Below are 19,221 nucleotides of genomic sequence, written 5' to 3'. Positions count from 1 at the left end.
GAAAAGTCGGGATCAGATCCCGCCCGTCAGTTGGAGTTCAATTCCTTGCTTCCCTGGGCGGCCATCCCATTCCCGCCCCAAGGAAAAAGCCCCAAAGCCAAAGCGGAAAAGCGAGCTCCACACTCACTCATACACACACACACACTCTCGGCTCCCTCTCCCTCGAGAAGGAGGGAAAAAGGACGATGCCTTGCCTCTCTCCGCACACGTCCCTCCCCTTCTTCTTCACCACCACCACCTTCACCTTCACCACCACCACCTGACCACCCTGTTCAGTGCTCAGTGTTCTCTCTGCTCGACCAGTAGAGAGTAGTGATCGCCATCGCAGCCACAGCGCCGTCAGGGCATGTCCATGGCGTCGAGCGGCGGCGGAGGGCCGTCGAGGCCGCAGCGGCAGCTGTCGATGGGGGCGCGGAACCTTTCGCGGGCGATCACCATGCGGACGGAGGGCTTCTCCGGCGAGGACGAGGAGAGCGAGCTGGTGCCGTCCTCCCTGGCGCCCATCGTCCCCATCCTCCGCGCCGCCAACGCCATCGAGGAGGAGAACCCGCGCGTCGCGTACCTCTGTCAGTCCACCACCATCCATTGCTCTGCACTACTTGCATATACTCTGCTTCCTAGCTACTCATCGATCGATTCATGCCCCTGTCCGTCTATCTCCGCTCTCATCTGGCTACACGAGTGCTGCATGCATGCGTCCAACCAGTGCTCCAAACAAACCAACATGATCCTTTCGTCATCAGTTTTCTGGCCACCATACATGTTGTTTTTGTTTCTGGTTTTTTTTTTTGGTATAAGAATAAGATGGTGTTCATTCAGATAATTATTTATCATGCCAACTATACAGGTTATAACATCAACTATAGGAAAATTACCCTTAAAAAAAAACTATAGGAAAATCCCAAAAATGAGATGAACTATAATAAGGGTTCAGATGATTTTTGCCGACCGGTCTTACGAAAAACTCGGTTTAGTTTGGCGTGTGGTTGCCTCACTTTCACGCAACTACTGTATTTTTTTGTTCAATGTTCATGTAGCTCTGCATGTATCTGTTTCGTTTTCAAACCTGACTGACATATATTGAGTTATTTACAAGGCCGGTTTACCGCATTCGAGAAGGTGCACAAGATGGATCCCAACTCGAGCGGGCGTGGAGTTCGCCAGTTCAAAACCTATCTCTTGCACAGGCTGGAAAAGGTATGCATCTGCATCTTGATGGAGCTGGACCTGGAGCTGGATGCAAATTACTTTGCTGCAAAAGCAGAGGATTAATTATCTTTTGGTGTCATGATAAATTTATCCGCACAAGTAGTTTTGTTCACGCATTTCTTATTTATAAACAAATGGTTTCTTGTTATGCTATTGAATTTATTCCTCTCGGGTGTTCCCTCCTTTTTCAAAAATAAAATAAAATAAATTATTATTCCTCTGCTCAAGATAATGACCCTAAGGCAAAGGCACGTAGTAGCTTAATCTTTCATTTCACACGTTGGGATTCTTCTCCTTGCATGGAATTTAAGATTCGGACCCGTCTTCTCCTTGTGCATCACGTGACTACCAAAGCAATCACGTGCACATAAAGGATCTGATATGTGCCTATCTTGATATGCACATAAAGGTCCTGTAGCTGCATCGCAACAAAACCCTCGACCTTCTTGTTATATAGGAGTATACCAATATGAAGTAGTACTTTTTTGGCACCTAAATAAACGTGTCACAATGTCTGAACAACAACAGCAACAACACCACCGACGTCGGTCATGGTTATATCACAGATGACTCAGGATTAGTTGCTTCCAAAATTGGTAGCAAACCAGGTACCGGCTGGTGCGTTCTTCTTCTATGCATTTGTTGCTGGTAACTTGTCTTCGCACTCGGTCAGATGATGCCTCCACCAGCTTGGAATAGCATGCTGAAACCATTAGACTATGTTAGTTCGCGCGAAATTTTGTTGAGTGAGGAGTCGTCCGATTTCTATTTTTGAAAACAATTAAGCTGTAACAAAGTGCTTTGATGTATAAACAATCATAATACAAACGATAATATAAATCTTAATATAGCCACTGTGGATCATTTGCAACTCGTCATGAAACATGTTTGTTGCTTGTTATTTCACAGGATGAAAAGGAGACACACCGCACTCTTGCGTCGACTGACGCAAGAGAGATTCAGAGGTTCTATGAGCAGTATTGTAAAAAATATCTGGAGGGCTTCCAAGACAGAAAGCCGTAAGCCTGAGCATTGCAATGCATTAACGAATTATTTGTAAAAATAATTAGATAAAGTCATCCTTAAGCTATGTTCACCTTTTCTGTATGTATGACACGTAGGGACGAGATGGGTCAATACTATCAGACTGCGTCTGTCCTATACGACGTGCTAAAAACTGTGTCACCTGACACCAAGGTTCGACATTCAACGACTGCAAATAATAGGGAACATATTATTATTTCAACTTCATGGCTTTCTTGCACGTCATGAAACGTTGTTACAACCTGGAATATATATATATATGTGTGTGTTTTGCAGTTTGATCAGTATGCGGAAGGGGTTGAAAAGAAGAAAGCTTCCTTTTCACATTACAACATATTACCCCTTAATATCACTTCCGGTCCCAGACAACCTGTAATGGAAATACCTGAGGTCAGGTTATGTAGTATAAATATCATTTGCATTGACTTCTTTTTGTACCACATGTAGCCTGAATGATTATCTTGTGTGTGAAAACTGCAGATAAAAGCAGCAGTGGAGCTTCTTCGCTGGACACGGAATCTTCCAATGCCAAGGCCAGATCCGACTAGTGTGCCTGAAGAGATAGAAGGACCTGTTGTTAATGACTTGCTTGATTGGCTCTGGCAAACATTTGGATTTCAGGTGGAAATTAACTAATACTTGGATTTATATTCTAGACTTTGTGCTGGGTGGTTAGGCACCAAGGTGTTCTGTTATTTGTTTCAGATTTTCATACTATGTTCTGCTTTAATGTTGTAGAAAGGTAACGTGGAGAATCAAAAGGAACATTTGATTTTGCTGCTTGCTAACGTGGATATGAGAGGAAATGGTAGTGTCCGCCAGGATGAAGGACAAATTCACATGGTAAGTCTTTCTGTGAACCTCTTTCTGTCACTTATGCTGGATCAACTCATTTTGGTGAATCCCTTTTGCAACTGGTTTTCTGCTCCTATTAGTGTCCATATTAAATTGATTCATGACCTTCTAATATGCCTTGCAGATAGAACGCCATACAATTGATCACTTGATGAAGAAAGTTTTTCAAAATTACATTTCGTGGTGCCGATATCTGCATTTGGAGTCAAACATCAAGTAAATAATATAACATTTTGCTGCACACATGATGCTCAAAATTACCCTCGCTAACTGCGAATAATTTTCATGCAGAATTCCACGTGATGAGTCCACACAACAACCAGAACTTCTTTACATAGGGTTGTATTTGCTGATTTGGGGTGAAGCTTCTAATGTTCGCTTTATGCCTGAATGCCTTTGTTATATCTTCCACCATGTAAGTGGTAATTTTATTCTTGCATCTAACATATCTTCTTTTGATGCATACTCCTCACATGGGAACTTTTTTATCGTACTTTGTTGCAGCTTTATTGAAAATCTAGTATGTTCAATTTCTTTTTAAACATGCATAATGACCTTAATGCTAAGAAGGCAGTAAATGCCAAATATTTTTGTTATAGAACTATTTCAGCTTTTGAGCAAGTATGGGTGAACTTCACAAACCCATTCATGTAGCAGTGATTATATAATCATGTGAAAGAAGAAGTGTCTTCTGATAGAATTCCAAGGGTCAACGGTTTCATGATACTGTAGAATCCTGAGAACAACAAATTAACTTCTGACTTCTGAGGTATGCAAATGGATTTCGGTCGGCTATCACTACCATGAAAAAGAGAGATTAACATGAGTACCGGGAAATGAACATGATGAGGTTTTGTGAGGAAGATGCTTGTCATGGGCTAGTTATTTCAGGCAACGGATGAGCATAGACTCCAAGAGAACTACGTAACAATGAAACACCCAAAATAATAGATGGCTTGACAAACAATATGTATGTCTTTTTTTGTTTGTCGATGTTTTTACAACATATGTATTATTATTTTGTGAATGACACTTTTCAGATATACTTTAGAAGATGAAGCTTTATGCAACACTTACGTTAGAGCTTCAAAATTTTCTCACAAACAGATCCCGAGGCTAATGTCCTGGGCATTTCCTAAACATACACTGATTTCTTGACCAATCTTTTTCACCCTATATTCATGATTTAGATGGCAAGGGATTTATATGACATAATATCTGATAGAAGAGAAGGATTTTTTGACCCACCCTTCCAACGAGAGGGGAGTGATGATGCATTTCTACAGCTGGTTATCCTACCCATCTACAATGTTATTTACAATGTATGTACTCAGGTGTCTTGTGTAATGTTCCTTGCTAAATGTTGTTTGTTATGCTTACTCGTTTAATGTTCATTTGGTGTGAAAGGAATCTGTAATGGGTAAGCATGGTACTGTCAGCCACTCAAAGTGGAGAAACTATGATGACCTGAATGAATATTTTTGGTAAGTTACTCTTGATAATTCATCATTGTGCTATCCCTATCAGTAGGATCTAAGAGATCACTTCTTACTAGCCATTGTTTCCTCCACACATTCAGGTCAAAGAAATGCTTCAAACAGCTTGGGTGGCCAATGAATCAAGCCTCTGACTTTTTCATGAGTCCTACGAAAACTAATAATAATAACAAGGTATTGTGTATTGACTAATCCTTTGCATATTTTTTGTGCAACATATACTATTTATTATCATACTCAATTCTTTGAATTTCTTAGGATTTGTGATAAATTATTAGGGGTTTAACGAATTCATGATAAACTTATTTTTTAATTTCCTAGAAATGTGAAAAATTCTCTACTTATATGGTTTTAATTAGGATGTTAATATCCATAAAAATACTAGTTCCAAGTGGAAATAAGATATTGAAATATTTGGGTAAAAACTTCTGTTGAATTGTATCGTTTATAATGAAGAAACACTTCATTTTGGTCTTAGATTTGTGATACGCCTGGGAACCGAGTAGTTGTGGCTCCTCAAAGCATCAAACTGCTCCAAGGGCAAACAAAAGTGAACATGAAAGGATGATATGTACAAAAACATTAGCGAAAAATGGAATATAAGGAAACACACAAAAAAAACATTGTTCCAAAGTATTAGCAACAAAATGAATACAAGCAAGTGAAATTGTTAATTGTAGACATAAACTCGCCGTGCATAGTGAGGAAGAGGGCAGGCAGGAGAGTGTTTTTTCAGCTTCCAGGTGCCCCTACACCCTCTATGAACAGTGAATTCAAAAAACATAGAAAAAAAATATTCTGAAACTTTGCAACATCAAATATGATCAAACTTTGTAGGTGCTTGCAAGTTTTTATGCCAAAAAACATTCAAGAAGTTCTACACAAGAAAAAGATTTCAGTTCTTGAAGTTTTGAGCACTTTTAGCACTGAAATCTGAAACTCGTGTGTACACCTTTCTCTACATGATATTTTTTTACGAAAACTTGCAAGAACCTACAGAGTTTGACCATATTTGATGTTGCAAGGTTTCAGATTTTTTTGAATATTGCTTTTTGAATTTAATGTTCATAGAGGGTGTAGGGGCACCCGGGAGCTATCACGCCTTTTTGGGCGGGTAATGCAGTTGATTATATAAGATTCTGACGATTTTGAAAAATGATTGTACTCTATTTTTATATCATATTTCAACTCATTGGGGTGATGTAAAACAAATGTAACATGCAATATACCTACTGAGGATGTGGGAATTTAGTAAAATGGTAGGAAAGAACTGAGAGTTGTCCAAAGAAAATGAACAAAAGGATAAGCATGTTCTAAATCATCACATGATGTAGATTGGATAAGTTAGTAGTGGGAGAGAGGATATGTAGGCATGTAGCTGCACACCCTTGGGGTTTGGGCAGTGCCCTAATGGTGACAGAGGTAGAAATAGGGTTTGTGGAGATGATCAGACTAATCCCGGTTTCTGTTTATTTCTTGAAGAACCAAAAAGGGTGAACCTTGCATTTTTCAATCACCTCATCCTTTGCATAGGAGCCAACCCTTATTAAATTGATCCAAGGAACTCAGTCTAAGCGAATCAATCTAAACAACTTACTTGCTGTGGGAGGAAAGCAATTGCCAACTTGGGATAAATTTCTACGACGGTAAGCCTTGTGCTCACCTGCACCCTTCTGGGTTTGAGATGCTGCAACTGCATCCTCTTGGGCCTAAGGTGCTGACAGTAATGCTGGCCCGACATGACATATATCCCTTTTTTCAACAAATATACATGAAATCTAGATTTCCAGTGGGACATGTATGCAGATGCATTCAACATGTAATCTTGATTTCCGATGGGACATGTATGCATTTGCATTCGATGGTTCATGTGTGTTTTTCTGAAAGAAATTTGAACAAGTTTAGTACATTTGATAGCATAGAACTAACTTTATATGCATGCAATATGAAGCAACGTGGTCATTCGATCAGCAGGAGGAGGATGTCCAAAACAAATTTTGTTGAAGTTCGTACATTTTTGCATCTCTTCAGAAGTTTTGATCGGATGTGGGCTTTTTTCATATTAGCTTTCCAGGTATGGGCTTCATCATTGAATTAAAACATATCATGTTTATTTATTTGCCATATCATGTTTTCTTCTTCCTTTTAGGCCATGGTAATTATTGCATGGAGCCCTTCTGGATCACTTTCTGCTATATTTGAACCAACTGTTTTCAGAGATGTTATGACAATATTCATAACAGCTGCATTTCTAAACTTCCTTCAAGGTACAGATGCAATTTTAGTCTCAGGAACTTCATGAATCTCAGAACCTTGCGTGGTCGTTTTATTTCAATTTCAAGCAGTCCCTGCTTAATTTCCTTTTGGCTTCTGATAGAATTCGAAACTACTCTGGCTTTTATTTTTGATTCAGGTGCTGCATAGTTTATAAACTGATCTCTTGAACTTTTTCAGCCACACTTGAGCTAGTTCTTAACTGGAAGGCTTGGAGGAGCCTAGTTTGCTCGCAGATGATACGGCATGTTCTAAAATTTGCTGTAGCGATTGGCTGGTTGATAATTCTTCCAGTGACGTACACAAGTTCCATTCAAAATCCCACAGGCCTTATCAAGTTCTTCAGCAACTGGATCGGCAATTTCCAGAGTCAATCAATTTATAATGTTGCAGTTGCTCTTTACATGTTGCCGAACATTTTCAGTGCCTTGTTTTTCATATTTCTACCAATTCGGAGGAAACTGGAGCGTTCAAATGCTCACATTGTGAGATTTCTTTTGTGGTGGACGCAGGTATATTTGATTAGATCTATCTACTTGGTTTCTTAGTCGAATTGATTGTATTGCTCGGTTCTCACATGTTTTTTACTAATCAGCCAAAATTATATGTTGCTCGAGGCATGTATGAGGACACATGTTCACTTCTTAAGTAAGTCTCTCTCTGTCTCTGTCTCTGTCTTTCTCTGTCTCTGTCTGTCTGTCTCTCTCTCTCTCTCTCTCTGCAAGCTCGCCTTCAGTTATTACCACCTTTGCCTAAAACTAAACACTTTTCTTCATAGGTACACAACATTCTGGATTCTATTGCTTATATGCAAGCTCGCCTTCAGTTATTATGTTGAGGTTGGTATAATCTAGGCACTATAATAATATTTTACTAGTTCAAGTATCACACTGGATTTATGATTGTTTGCTAAGCAAATTTATGATGTAATGGCTAGTATTTGCTCAAACTAATCCAGCAGTTTTTAGTTTGTTTTGCACTTTACTCAAATTTGTGTTCCATCCGTTCCAAAATAGATGTCCTCTTATAGAAAGTCAGCAGTCAACCCTTTTTATCTTTGAACACTAACTAATTAAAAAACTCAGATTGGTTAGATAGAAATTGGTCCATTGGATATTCAATTAAAAATCATTTCCCATGCTACTCCCGCTCCGACTGGGGTGAGGTGGCGGGGTCTTAGACGTCATAGTGCATGGGACATGCACGTCCATCTCCTACAGTCGGTAACAAGGATGCTAACCAACTTGATGGATGTATCATGATTCATATGTATTGTAATCTTTGGCTTTTGGCATATGTTGCCCTCCTCCGTGTTCTATATATACCCATGTTGGGCCGTATCAAAGTGCAAATCCTAAACGCCTTCAGTTGCTTCTTTCTTTCTTGTCCTGCAGTGACCTTGATTCTTTTCCCTCTTAATTAGCAGCTTCAAATATTGAAAGTGTACTGACATTTTTTTGTGTTGTAATCACTGTTGGCAGATTTCTCCTCTAGTTGGACCTACCAAGACAATTATGTTTTTGGGACGGGGGAGATACATCTGGCACGAATTCTTTCCATACTGTAAGATTATGTTGTAGTAGTGCAGTACCAAATGTAATTCATTACATAAGGTTTCAAACACTGATAGGATGCTACTTTTTCACAGTGCAGCATAATTTAGGTGTTGTTTTTACTATTTGGGCACCAGTTGTCATGGTATGTATCAATTCACTTGTGTGTGTGGGAGGGGGGGGGGGGGGGTAAATACCAGGCTGATAATTTTAACTTTTCCTATAGGTATACTTCATGGATACACAAATATGGTATGCTATTTTTTCTACAGTATGTGGCGGAGTAAACGGTGCCTTCAGCCGGTTGGGAGAGGTTCGTACCATGTCTATTTTTACCCTTGGGAGTGTTACTGTTTTACCTACTGCTAGTAAAGCTTGCAGAATATTCACCTTCCTGCAGATCCGAACCCTTGGGATGTTAAGATCAAGATTCGAGGCAATCCCAAAAGCTTTTGGTAAACATCTTGTGCCTCCACATGGTAGTGAACCAAAGAGACATGAGCAGGTCCAATTTTTCTGAACTTTGTCACAAAACGTTTCTCCGACACTCTTTTTGGCTGACACAGTAGCTGATTAATTGTCTCGTCTAATATTTGTGTAAAATCTATTCACTAGGATGACCGGACTTCGCATATGGAAAAGAAGTTCTCTGAAATATGGAATGCATTCATCTTCTCTTTGCGAGAGGAAGACTTAATAAGCAATAGGTTTGTTGTTGCTGTTAGTGTTTTCTTTTTGTTAACATGCTTTTGTTGTTGATGTTGGTCTTTCTTTTCTTTTTGTTAACATGCTTCTAAAATTGTTTTGCGTTTGCTTCTAAGCGAGAGAGATTTATTGGTTGTTCCATCATCTGTGTGTGACACTAGCGTTACTCAGTGGCCTCCTTTCCTTCTCGCTAGCAAGGTACGCTTATTTAATCATCCACTTGTTTACCACTCGATTTTCTCTGAGGTAATACTTTAATGCTCATGACTATGATGTCTTAGATTCCAATGGCACTTGATATCGCAAGGAGTGTCAAGAAAAGGGATGAAGAACTACTAAAGAGGATAAAACAGGATCCATACACCTATGATGCCGTAATAGAGTGTTATGAGACATTGTTAGATATTCTGTACAGCCTTATAGCAGAAAGAAGTGATGATATGAAGTAAGGCATAACGTGTTCCTTCTAAAAAAACTAATTTAGTACTTCCTCCGTTCCTAAATATAAGTCTTTTTAGAGGTTCCATTATAAGACTACATACGGATGTATATAGACACACTTCAGAATATAGATTCACTCATTTTGCTCCGTATGTAATCTTTTAGTGGAATCCCTAAAAAGACTTATATTTAAGAACGGAGGGAGTATGTGCTTATGTCGCTAACTAATTGATTTACTATTCCATTGTTTCATGGATACAGAATTGTTGATCGAATACGTGAGAGTCTTGAAGAGAGCATACGTAACCGGTCACTTGTGAGAGATTTCCGATTGAATGAACTTCATCTGCTAAGTGAAAAATTCAATAAGCTGCTAACTCTACTATTGGTACTGATAAGTAACGTCCTTTTGATTTCTTAGCAAGATATATTTTTCATAAAATATCTCCATTTCAACACTCCAAAAACTGTTCAATCGATTTACAGGCAATTGAGCAAGAGGGGCATGACACAGCAATAATGACACAGATTGCCAATCTATTACAAGATACAATGGAAATCATCACACAAGATATCATGACGAACGGACAAGGGTAAGATCTATGCTGATTGCCGAAATGTGCACCTTCAGGAATAAGTTTTGATAACCAACTTTCTTGCAAATCCCAGTATTTTGAAGGATGAAAACAGAGAGAGTCAACTGTTTGCAAATATAAATCTGGACTCAATAAAGGATCAAGATTGGAGGGAAAAGGTCATTTATCTTTTAGCAACTTATTTCAATAGCAGTAATTTCTATAAGTTTACAAATAGTAGTGTGCTCATTATCTATTGGAATTCTGTGTTTACAGTGTGTTAGGCTTCGATTGTTATTGACAACAAAAGAATCTGCAATTTATGTACCAATAAACTTGGAAGCTCGGCGCAGGATGACATTCTTTGCAAACTCACTATTTATGAAGATGCCAAGGGCTCCACAGGTCCGCAGCATGATGTCCTTCAGGTAAGAGACCCAACTTGCTAATCCTCCACCTTATTCTTTCACCGATCCTTTTTTGTTTCTTGGCACGTAGTTAATTCCCCTTTGAACTGTTAGTTGAACTCACCTATAGATTTCTCTGTTAGTTTTGTTTCTTCTGACGCTTTGATCATATTGCTCTACAATTATTTTTTGCTGGAGAATATCCAATTAACAGCATTTCTGTTTTCACATCAGTGTTCTAACTCCGTACTTCAAAGAGGAGGTGCTCTTTTCGACAGAAGTTCTTCACAAAAAAAATGAGGATGGGATATCAATCCTTTTCTATTTACAGAAAATATATCCAGGTCATTTATCTCACAGTTGTGTATGCTGATTATCTTCTGCTGTCAGTAAATGTTCACAATGAACTATTGCATGCTAACAGATGAATGGAAGAATTTTCTTGAGCGGATAAAACCTAAGGATGAGGAGTCCCTTAAATCAATGATGGATGAGATCTCACACTGGGCATCTTATAGGGGACAAACACTCAGCAAAACTGGCAGAGTCACTAACTCTCTTGAGCGTGCAAAACTAGAACCAAAGGACGAGTTCCTTACAGAAATGATGGATCAGATCTCATTCTGGGCATCTTATAGGGGACAAACACTCACCAGAACTGGTGAAGTCACTAACTCTCTTGTGTTGAATGAACATCTATCTTGTTATCTAACTCTCTGTTTTATTGTGCTAGTGAGAGGAATGATGTACTACAGGAGGGCGCTTGAGCTTCAATGTAGGCAAGATAAAAATGGTATTGGTTAGATCAACTTTTTTCTCCATGATTTATTTTTCATTTCTCCCAAATATGCCCATGATTTTCGTTCCATTCTTTGCAAATCTGCATAAGTTTTTGAGTCCATTGGTATGTTGCAGCTAAATTGGATCGCCAGAGAACAAATTCATCGTATCAAGAGGGTGAGTCCATTACAGATATGGACCTGGCCATTGCTGATATCAAATTCACCTATGTTGTCTCTTGTCAAGTCTATGGCATGCAAAAAGTATCCAAGGATGCCAAAGAGAAAGCTCGCTATCTGAACATCCTTAAACTCATGATGATGTACAAAATCTAAGCCTTCATTTCTCTTAAATGTTAAGGTTACTACAATCCATCTGATATTTAAAATGCACAGGTACCCATCATTGCGGATTGCTTATATTGATGAGGTAGAAGCTCCGAATAGAGATGGAATGACAGAGAAGACTTATTATTCTGTTCTTGTCAAAGGAGTGGGCGACAAGTATGATGAGGTACTTACTGAATATAAAGATAAATATTTTCACTTAACATCATTTGCACAAAATCTTTACCGCCTTTTCTAATTAAAGGCAATACTTCATTTTTATGTTCCTTTTCTAGATAATATGTTTAAACAAAAATTACACTTGTATGTGGGTAGTAGTTTCTCATCATATTTTACTCACCGATTGTTGTATACAGTCAGAAACTCATGTAAAGCAGCAACTCACCATCTGTTGCATATGCATCTTTAGTTCAGTGACGTTTTTATATTTTATGCTAAACTTGATTTAGGAAATTTACCGCATCAAGCTTCCTGGCAAACCCACAAGTATTGGAGAGGGAAAACCTGAAAATCAAAATCATGCCATAATATTCACCAGGGGAGAAGCACTCCAGGTCATTGATATGAATCAGGTACAGTTTCCATTTTCACATTGTGTGTGTTCAATTCCATGTGTCAACCAGTTTATCAGCTTTGTTTGTCAAAGAAGGCCCAACCAGGCCAACAATGTAGGCTTATGTATGCAGCTGTGACTTGGTTCACTCCTATGAGTCCTTGGCATGTTCACTCGGATCCATCAGCCATTTGTGAATTTTGGAGCAAAAACTGGGTACAGCCAACGACACTAGGTCAACATTCTCAAAACACACCTCAAAACAGTCTCACTATCCAATTGTACTACTGGATCGTGTTCATTTGCTGCTGCACACTCTTCTCTGCCCAAAAACACTAAAAGCATGTTCACATGCAACTATACAGAGCATTCTCTTAAACTGTGACATCTAAGTCAGCCCAATGCTGGTTACAATACCAAACCATGCTAGTTGCAGAGAGAAACAACAATAACCTGAATTGTGGCCCAGATGGTCAATATATGCATGTAGGAGTCATAGGGAAACCATGTGGAGTCAGTTAGAACTAACCTAAAGGTCCTAAACTATTCCTAGATATTTAAACTAACAGGACAATGGTAATAAATTACTGGTAACTATTGCCTCTTTACTTGTAGGATAATTACCTCGAAGAGGCATTTAAAATGAGGAATGTGCTGGAGGAGTTCGAGAGTGACAAATATGGAAAGAGCAAACCCACTGTATTAGGTCTCCGGGAGCATATTTTTACTGGAAGGTATATCCATCTATCAAAAGTTCTATCCAATATTATCTTGTTCATCCCATTTATGATATATTTTTCTGTAAGTAACCTTTTCTTTTTCTATCTAGTGTTTCATCACTTGCTTGGTTTATGTCAAATCAAGAGACCAGCTTTGTTACAATTGGACAGCGAGTTCTAGCAAATCCTCTCAAGTATGTAACATTGTTTTCATTTTCGTATAAAACTATTAATCCAAGCTTTTTAATAGTTTTTTTCGAGTTGGCTGTCAGTTCCACTGTCGTTTTGGTCAACCCATGTGTCCATGACAATGGGAGTATTTGTAGTTCATGTCAGATTTATCTTGCGAGGAATTCGTGCCAAACAAAAAACTTCCTTTAGATACTTGAAGTCTTAAACATTTATAAAGTATAATAAATTATGTACATGCTCTACATTACATTTCTAATCTGTCAAATATAGTTGTAGTCTAGTAAGAATAGTATAATTCAAGTTCCAGGCACTTTGTAGCTAATATGTACTTTTGCTCTAACCAAGAATTGCAACTTTGCTGAAATTTATAATAAAACCATGTTTTCATAAAGTGACACTTGTATGTCGCCAGAGATACTCTAGAATCTTGATTTACTTGTAGTTGCTAAGATGGTCCACCCAGTCTTGACAATTTCCTGGGAAGCCTGGTAACCAAATAGTAAATCAGTAGATCTCATCTACTTATATCAACTAGACTATTATCAATTCAGTGGGTGGTAAAAGAAAGCAATTCAAGGTAACTAACAGTATTACAAGATGAAAGCAAGGATCACTTTTTTTTGTCACATTGTTAAATAGTTTTGTTCAATCCTTCCTCATGTTTGTACGTTTATTATGAGGCTTTGTGTCCCTCTAACTAATTGTACCACTGCAGAGTTCGATTCCATTACGGCCATCCTGACATTTTTGATAGACTCTTCCATATTACAAGGGGTGGCATAAGTAAAGCTTCCAAGACTATAAACTTAAGCGAAGATATATTTTCAGGTAAGTCTACATCTCTTACAAACATTTTACAGTTATCCCTGACTGAAAATGCATTTACTGAATTTGATGTTTCTTAGGTTTTAATTCAACAATGAGAGGAGGAAATATCACACATCACGAGTACATGCAAGTTGGTAAAGGACGTGATGTGGGAATGAACCAAATTTCAAGCTTTGAAGCTAAGGTTGCTAATGGCAATGGTGAACAAACATTGAGTCGTGACATCTATCGTCTTGGACGCAGATTTGACTTCTATCGAATGCTATCTTTCTACTTCACTACAGTTGGCTTTTATTTCAGTAGCATGGTAAGAATACATTAACTTGAGATATCAAGGAGGATCAGTTTCTCTAAATAATGCCTACACTATCTCCTTTCTGATGCCTTTATGATTGGACCATAGGTATCTAGGAGAGAACCGTGGTGGATATTTATTTAAAATCCAAATTATGAGAGTTGTTTATAGATTAAAAAATCCCATGAAACAAAATGGGAGAATTAGGTGGAGATGATCGAAGTTCAAGACATTTATATCATCATGCACCAGTATGTTAAAATAGTTAATCAGCAATATCATCATTTAAATGAAAAACAACAATGTTTGGCATCATTAATACGATTTCCTTAAAATGGTCGCTCTCAGGATTTCAGTTATTATCCATGAACTTAACTTATAATATAGCCATGGTCTCAACAGGACAACACGTATTATGTGTTCATTCTGCATATATGTATTTTGGGATACTGACACCATAGTTCCTCCTTTCAGGTTACGGTACTTACAGTCTATGTATTTTTGTATGGGAGGTTATATCTCGTCTTGAGTGGTCTGGAAAAGTCTATTTTGCTGGATCCACGTATTCAGGACAATATCGAGCCTCTTCAAAATGTACTCGCTTCACAGTCAGTTTTCCAGCTTGGTTTGCTGCTTGTCCTCCCAATGGTCATGGAAGTGGGCTTAGAGAAGGGATTTCGCACAGCATTAGGAGAGTTCATCATCATGCAGCTTCAGTTGGCCTCTGTGTTCTTCACATTCCAGCTTGGCACCAAAACACACTACTACGGGCGGACAATTCTCCATGGTGGCGCCAAATACATACCTACAGGACGTGGGTTTGTTGTGTACCACGCAAAGTTTGCTGAAAATTATCGCATGTACTCCCGAAGCCACTTTGTTAAAGGACTTGAGCTGTTAATACTTCTGGTTGTATATCTAGCCTATGGAAAGTCGTACCGCACCAGCTCGAGCTTGTACCTCTTTGTCACCTTCTCCATATGGTTCATGGTGGCATCTTGGCTGTTTGCACCATTTATCTTCAATCCGTCATGCTTTGAGTGGCAGAAGACAGTTGATGACTGGACAGATTGGAGGAAGTGGATGGGTAACCGCGGGGGTATCGGTATGTCTGGGGATCAAAGCTGGGAGGCTTGGTGGAGAGGTGAGCAGGCGCACCTCAGGAAAACCAGCGTTCGTGCTCTCATCTTGGAAATCCTCATGTCCCTTCGTTTCTTGATCTACCAGTATGGTATTGTGTATCATCTCAAAATTGCACGCCACAGCACAAGCATTCTGGTACTTTCTCTACATAATTAAGATGTGCTTCAATTAATTTGTACTAGTTCATACAGCCTGGTTGCAGTGTATCCTAACGAATGTACTTTACGTTTCCTGTCAATCCACCTCTAGGTGTATGGGTTGTCATGGCTGGTTATGCTGACGGTTCTAGTAGTATTGAAGGTAAGGCTTTGGCATTTCGTTTAATTTTGACCAGTTACCTGCCTCCGATGGATGCTTAATATCTGGATCTGGATGTTGTACCTCGATTATCTTCAGATGGTTTCAATAGGACGGCAGAAATTTGGGACAGACCTTCAGCTTATGTTCCGCATCCTCAAGGGCCTTCTCTTTCTTGGCTTTGTCTCTGTGATGGCAGTCCTATTTGTTATAGGTGGCCTCACAATTACGGATGTCTTGGCTTGTCTTCTCGGGTTCCTACCAACTGGTTGGTGTATTCTTCTGGTGAGTAAAACCCTCTATTTATCTACTTATTAATTTTGAGCTTTAATTTGTATGTATATATGCAACAAAAAGGTCTACCTTCTCATGAGCAAGCGAACAAGCACGGAACCAGGAAACACTGAGCCGGCCTGTTAATTAATTAATTAATTCTCTACTAGTTAATGGACTAAAAAACTTATTATTGATCAGAAGCAAAACTCTAGTAGCATGCATGCATACTTATGTTTGACGTTGTGAGAGCCTTCATTCCTTCTTCGCAGATTGGACAAGCATGTGCTCCATTGATTGAGAAGACTACACTATGGGACTCCATCATGGAGCTAGGGAGGGCATACGACAACATCATGGGTCTCGTCCTCTTCCTTCCCATCGGCTTCTTGTCGTGGTTTCCCTTTGTCTCAGAGTTCCAGACACGGTTGCTCTTCAACCAAGCCTTCAGCCGGGGCCTCCAGATCTCAAGGATCCTTGCCGGCCAGAAGGACTTTGGGGAGTTCGAATGAATGACCAGTTCATCTTTAATTTCCCTCCCTAGCTAGTTTCTCAGCGATGTGGTCGGCCTTTAAAGAATATATGGCATAGTAGGCATGGTATATAATGACCTCGCTCCCATGTATATTTTGTTATTCTGTGCTGCCATGTTACATACTCCCTCCGTCCCAAAATTCTTGTCTTAACTTTGTTTAGAAATGGATGTATCTAAATACTAAAACTTGACTAGATACATTCATATCTAAACAAATCTAAGACAAGAATTTTGGGACGGAGGGAGTACTATATTGTGCACCAGGTCATCTGAACGTGCTCGTGAAGCTAGCTTTGCAGCACCTGTTTACAGCTGAGCTGATACACCACATTTCACTCCAACTCTCCTGCATTGCCTCTAGACCTACGTCCTCTCACATATTCTGTTTCATTGGTCGAGAATGGGGAAACTACCAAGGTCATCAGTGCATTTGCGGGGTACATGCATTAAATGCTAAATTCGGTTTTTAAACAATCTTTAGTATTTCTCACGATGTTTTTATTAGATTTGATTTTTTAGTGTTCAATGATTAACATCAGAAATTTCAAAAGCAAAACTACACATCAATCAATTCGAACCTAGCTAATACATTGCATCCTTTTGAGTCTTGTGCGGCGGGCAGTGCAGGCTCCAGGGTGATGGGGGCGGGCGGCACATGCTCCAGCACTACGGGGCCGGGCACAGGCTGCTTAGAACCTAGTAACTTGTAAGAAGGTCAGGCCTTGTAAGAACCAAGGACAAAGCTGGTAAGCATATGCAGAGGTTGCTGCATATTTTCCATAGATTATGGCCACGCCAGCTTAATTACTCATGGTCCATTGCCATCTGAATAAAGAGGCTCTGGTGGCCACTGCCGACGCACTTAATAACACCAGAATGAAGTATTGGCTAAGCTACTTCTGAAGAACAAACATGTTTGCTCGGGTTGAAGTTGAACTGAAGTACTGAACAAACATGACAGAGAAACAAAAAAAAATACGAGAGGGGTCAGGTTCTTGTTCTCACTCACCATTGACGGGAGCACTTGATGCACATATCGTGGATGCAGTTGGGCAGCACAGCCCTGCTGTTTAACTCCATGCAGACCCCACACTCCTCTTCTACCCCGGCATCGATCTCGGAGACCGGCCTCTTGCTCCCCGCCCCCTAGCCATCTCTCCTCATGTACCTCTGCGAGCACACCGCCCTCTGCCTCCGGTCGTCGGTGCCGCTGACCCCGTGTTCCAGTTGCATGAGGGAGGGGGTGAGGGCAACATCACAGCTGTGGTAGACAGACATTGGGAAATTTTCAGTTCACAGGCCCAAACCGCAAAGGCTTTATTTATTTTTCAAGTTTCTGGAGGACGTTTGTTTAGGTACCGTAGAATTCCTTGATGCTGGCCGGCTTTCCTTTGGTGGGGTGGACATGGTTGTGGTGTGGTGCCGTCCACATAAACCTGCAGAGACAATGGAAGCAGAGGCAACGAGCAGTGTCAACCACGAATTCTGGAACGAAACCACAGGCACTGAAGCAGAAGAGAAGTAGTAGTACCTTGTACAGTAGATGGGGATCCTGAGGAGGCGGAGCGCGCCGGCGAGGCTGCAGGAGAAGGAAGAAGAGGAAGATGTGCGCGGCGGGGCTGTAGGACATGCGCATCTGCGGGCTCGCCCCGTCGTAGTCCCTCGAGCACTCCGACGCCCTGCGGCAGCAGAGCACCGGAGACAGACGGATTCAGTCGAAAACGGCACACCCTAGACTGGAGAAATCGAGGCAGGGGATTCCTTCGGGTGAGGGAGGATACTCACAGGGTGTTGGCGTGCTGGATGTCGGACTCGAGCACCTTCAGCGAGTCCCTGAACGACCTCCGCGAGGCGCACGGCGCGGCCGCCGCCATCTCCCCACTCCTGCTCCGTCACCAGAGGCCGCCGCCGCCGAACAAAACACCGCCGCCATCTCCCCACTCCTGCTCCGTCACCAGAGGCCGCCGCCGCCGAACAAAACACCGCCGCCAGAGCCGAGCAGGGCCAAATTAGAACCCCACCGCGCGCGCGCGCGCGCGCGCAAACCCTCGACCGCGACGGCGACAGCGCCGCCGCAGGTGGAGGCTCGCTCTCCGCTCCACCGAAAGCCAGCAGGCCGCCCCGCCACTTTTCTTTTTTTCTTTTAGAAAGAACGCAGCAGGCCTGGCCATATGGGCACGGCCTGGAACGCGACCTAAAAAGCCCAGCACGCCTGTGGGCTGGCCTTCGTTCAGTTTCGGCCTTCTGGGCCGTATTCCGGGCCTTCTGCGTTTTAAATATTCAGACAAATACTAAAGAAAAATAGACATATCTAAAAAAATACTAAGAAACAAATACAAAAATGTAAAAGAGGCAACGGGTCATATCAATAAATATTTAGCTTTATCGTTCCGTATAAACTTCCCTTGGAGATAAACCCCGGTAAGGAAAAAGAGTAAATCTACTTGCTCAAAAAATAAAAGTACAAAAGGAAACTAAAAGCTCAAAAGGAAAAGAAAATCACAAATATTACAACTATTCTTCTGGTTGTTCATCATCTAGATAAAGATTTCCGAATGTGGATGGCATATGTGTGTTGTCGGTAGTGTGTTGGGCTCCCTGTTTGGCTAGTATCCGTCTTTCATGGTCATTAGTGTCATCATCATGTCACTTGTGAGACTAGTTCTTATCTAGTCAAGTATTCTTTCAGCTACACTAAAA

The 19,221-nt window shown here is 40.5% G+C and overlaps 3 protein-coding genes across 3 annotated transcripts in view; 1 reads left to right on the top strand and 2 right to left on the bottom strand.

Moving 5' to 3' along the window:
• LOC123428311 (E3 ubiquitin-protein ligase AIRP2-like) overlaps nucleotides 1–18,587 on the bottom strand; it is a 94,936-nt gene extending 76,349 nt beyond the window's left edge. Inside the window, exon 1 of the mRNA XM_045112507.1 lies at nucleotides 18,307–18,587. Within this exon, the coding sequence (XP_044968442.1) occupies nucleotides 18,307–18,395 (89 nt within the window). The 5' untranslated portion in view covers nucleotides 18,396–18,587. The remainder of the gene's footprint in view (nucleotides 1–18,306) is intronic.
• LOC123428310 (putative callose synthase 6) lies at nucleotides 131–16,611 on the top strand. The gene is made up of 42 exons (XM_045112505.1): nucleotides 131–566; nucleotides 1,097–1,197; nucleotides 2,119–2,228; nucleotides 2,331–2,406; nucleotides 2,530–2,643; nucleotides 2,734–2,874; nucleotides 2,992–3,096; nucleotides 3,233–3,324; nucleotides 3,400–3,523; nucleotides 4,299–4,430; nucleotides 4,516–4,592; nucleotides 4,688–4,778; nucleotides 6,556–6,678; nucleotides 6,754–6,871; nucleotides 7,059–7,390; nucleotides 7,474–7,526; nucleotides 7,657–7,717; nucleotides 8,360–8,441; nucleotides 8,527–8,576; nucleotides 8,658–8,744; nucleotides 8,832–8,936; nucleotides 9,047–9,138; nucleotides 9,253–9,334; nucleotides 9,418–9,581; nucleotides 9,839–9,965; nucleotides 10,064–10,170; nucleotides 10,247–10,331; nucleotides 10,429–10,580; nucleotides 10,794–10,903; nucleotides 10,984–11,220; nucleotides 11,293–11,352; nucleotides 11,475–11,661; nucleotides 11,735–11,852; nucleotides 12,136–12,258; nucleotides 12,855–12,973; nucleotides 13,069–13,152; nucleotides 13,866–13,978; nucleotides 14,056–14,285; nucleotides 14,748–15,551; nucleotides 15,666–15,716; nucleotides 15,813–15,998; nucleotides 16,259–16,611. Exons 1-42 carry the CDS (start codon nucleotides 347–349, stop codon nucleotides 16,496–16,498), a joined length of 5,865 nt encoding a protein of 1,954 aa, XP_044968440.1. The 5' UTR covers nucleotides 131–346; the 3' UTR covers nucleotides 16,499–16,611.
• On the bottom strand, nucleotides 1,633–18,307 carry LOC123428313 (E3 ubiquitin-protein ligase AIRP2-like). Its single transcript, XM_045112510.1, has 4 exons — nucleotides 18,053–18,307; nucleotides 17,881–17,957; nucleotides 17,531–17,782; nucleotides 1,633–1,912 (listed from the first exon to the last, which is right to left on the bottom strand). The coding sequence occupies exons 1-3, from the start codon at nucleotides 18,155–18,157 to the stop codon at nucleotides 17,668–17,670; spliced, it is 297 nt and encodes a 98-aa protein (XP_044968445.1). The 5' UTR covers nucleotides 18,158–18,307; the 3' UTR covers nucleotides 1,633–1,912; nucleotides 17,531–17,667.
• Nucleotides 18,588–19,221: the final 634 nt, after the last annotated feature.

This window comes from Hordeum vulgare, chromosome 2H, assembly GCF_904849725.1.
Source record: "Hordeum vulgare subsp. vulgare chromosome 2H, MorexV3_pseudomolecules_assembly, whole genome shotgun sequence".
Classification (NCBI taxonomy): domain Eukaryota; kingdom Viridiplantae; phylum Streptophyta; class Magnoliopsida; order Poales; family Poaceae; genus Hordeum; species Hordeum vulgare.
This window is presented reverse-complemented; position numbering and strand designations above follow the sequence as displayed.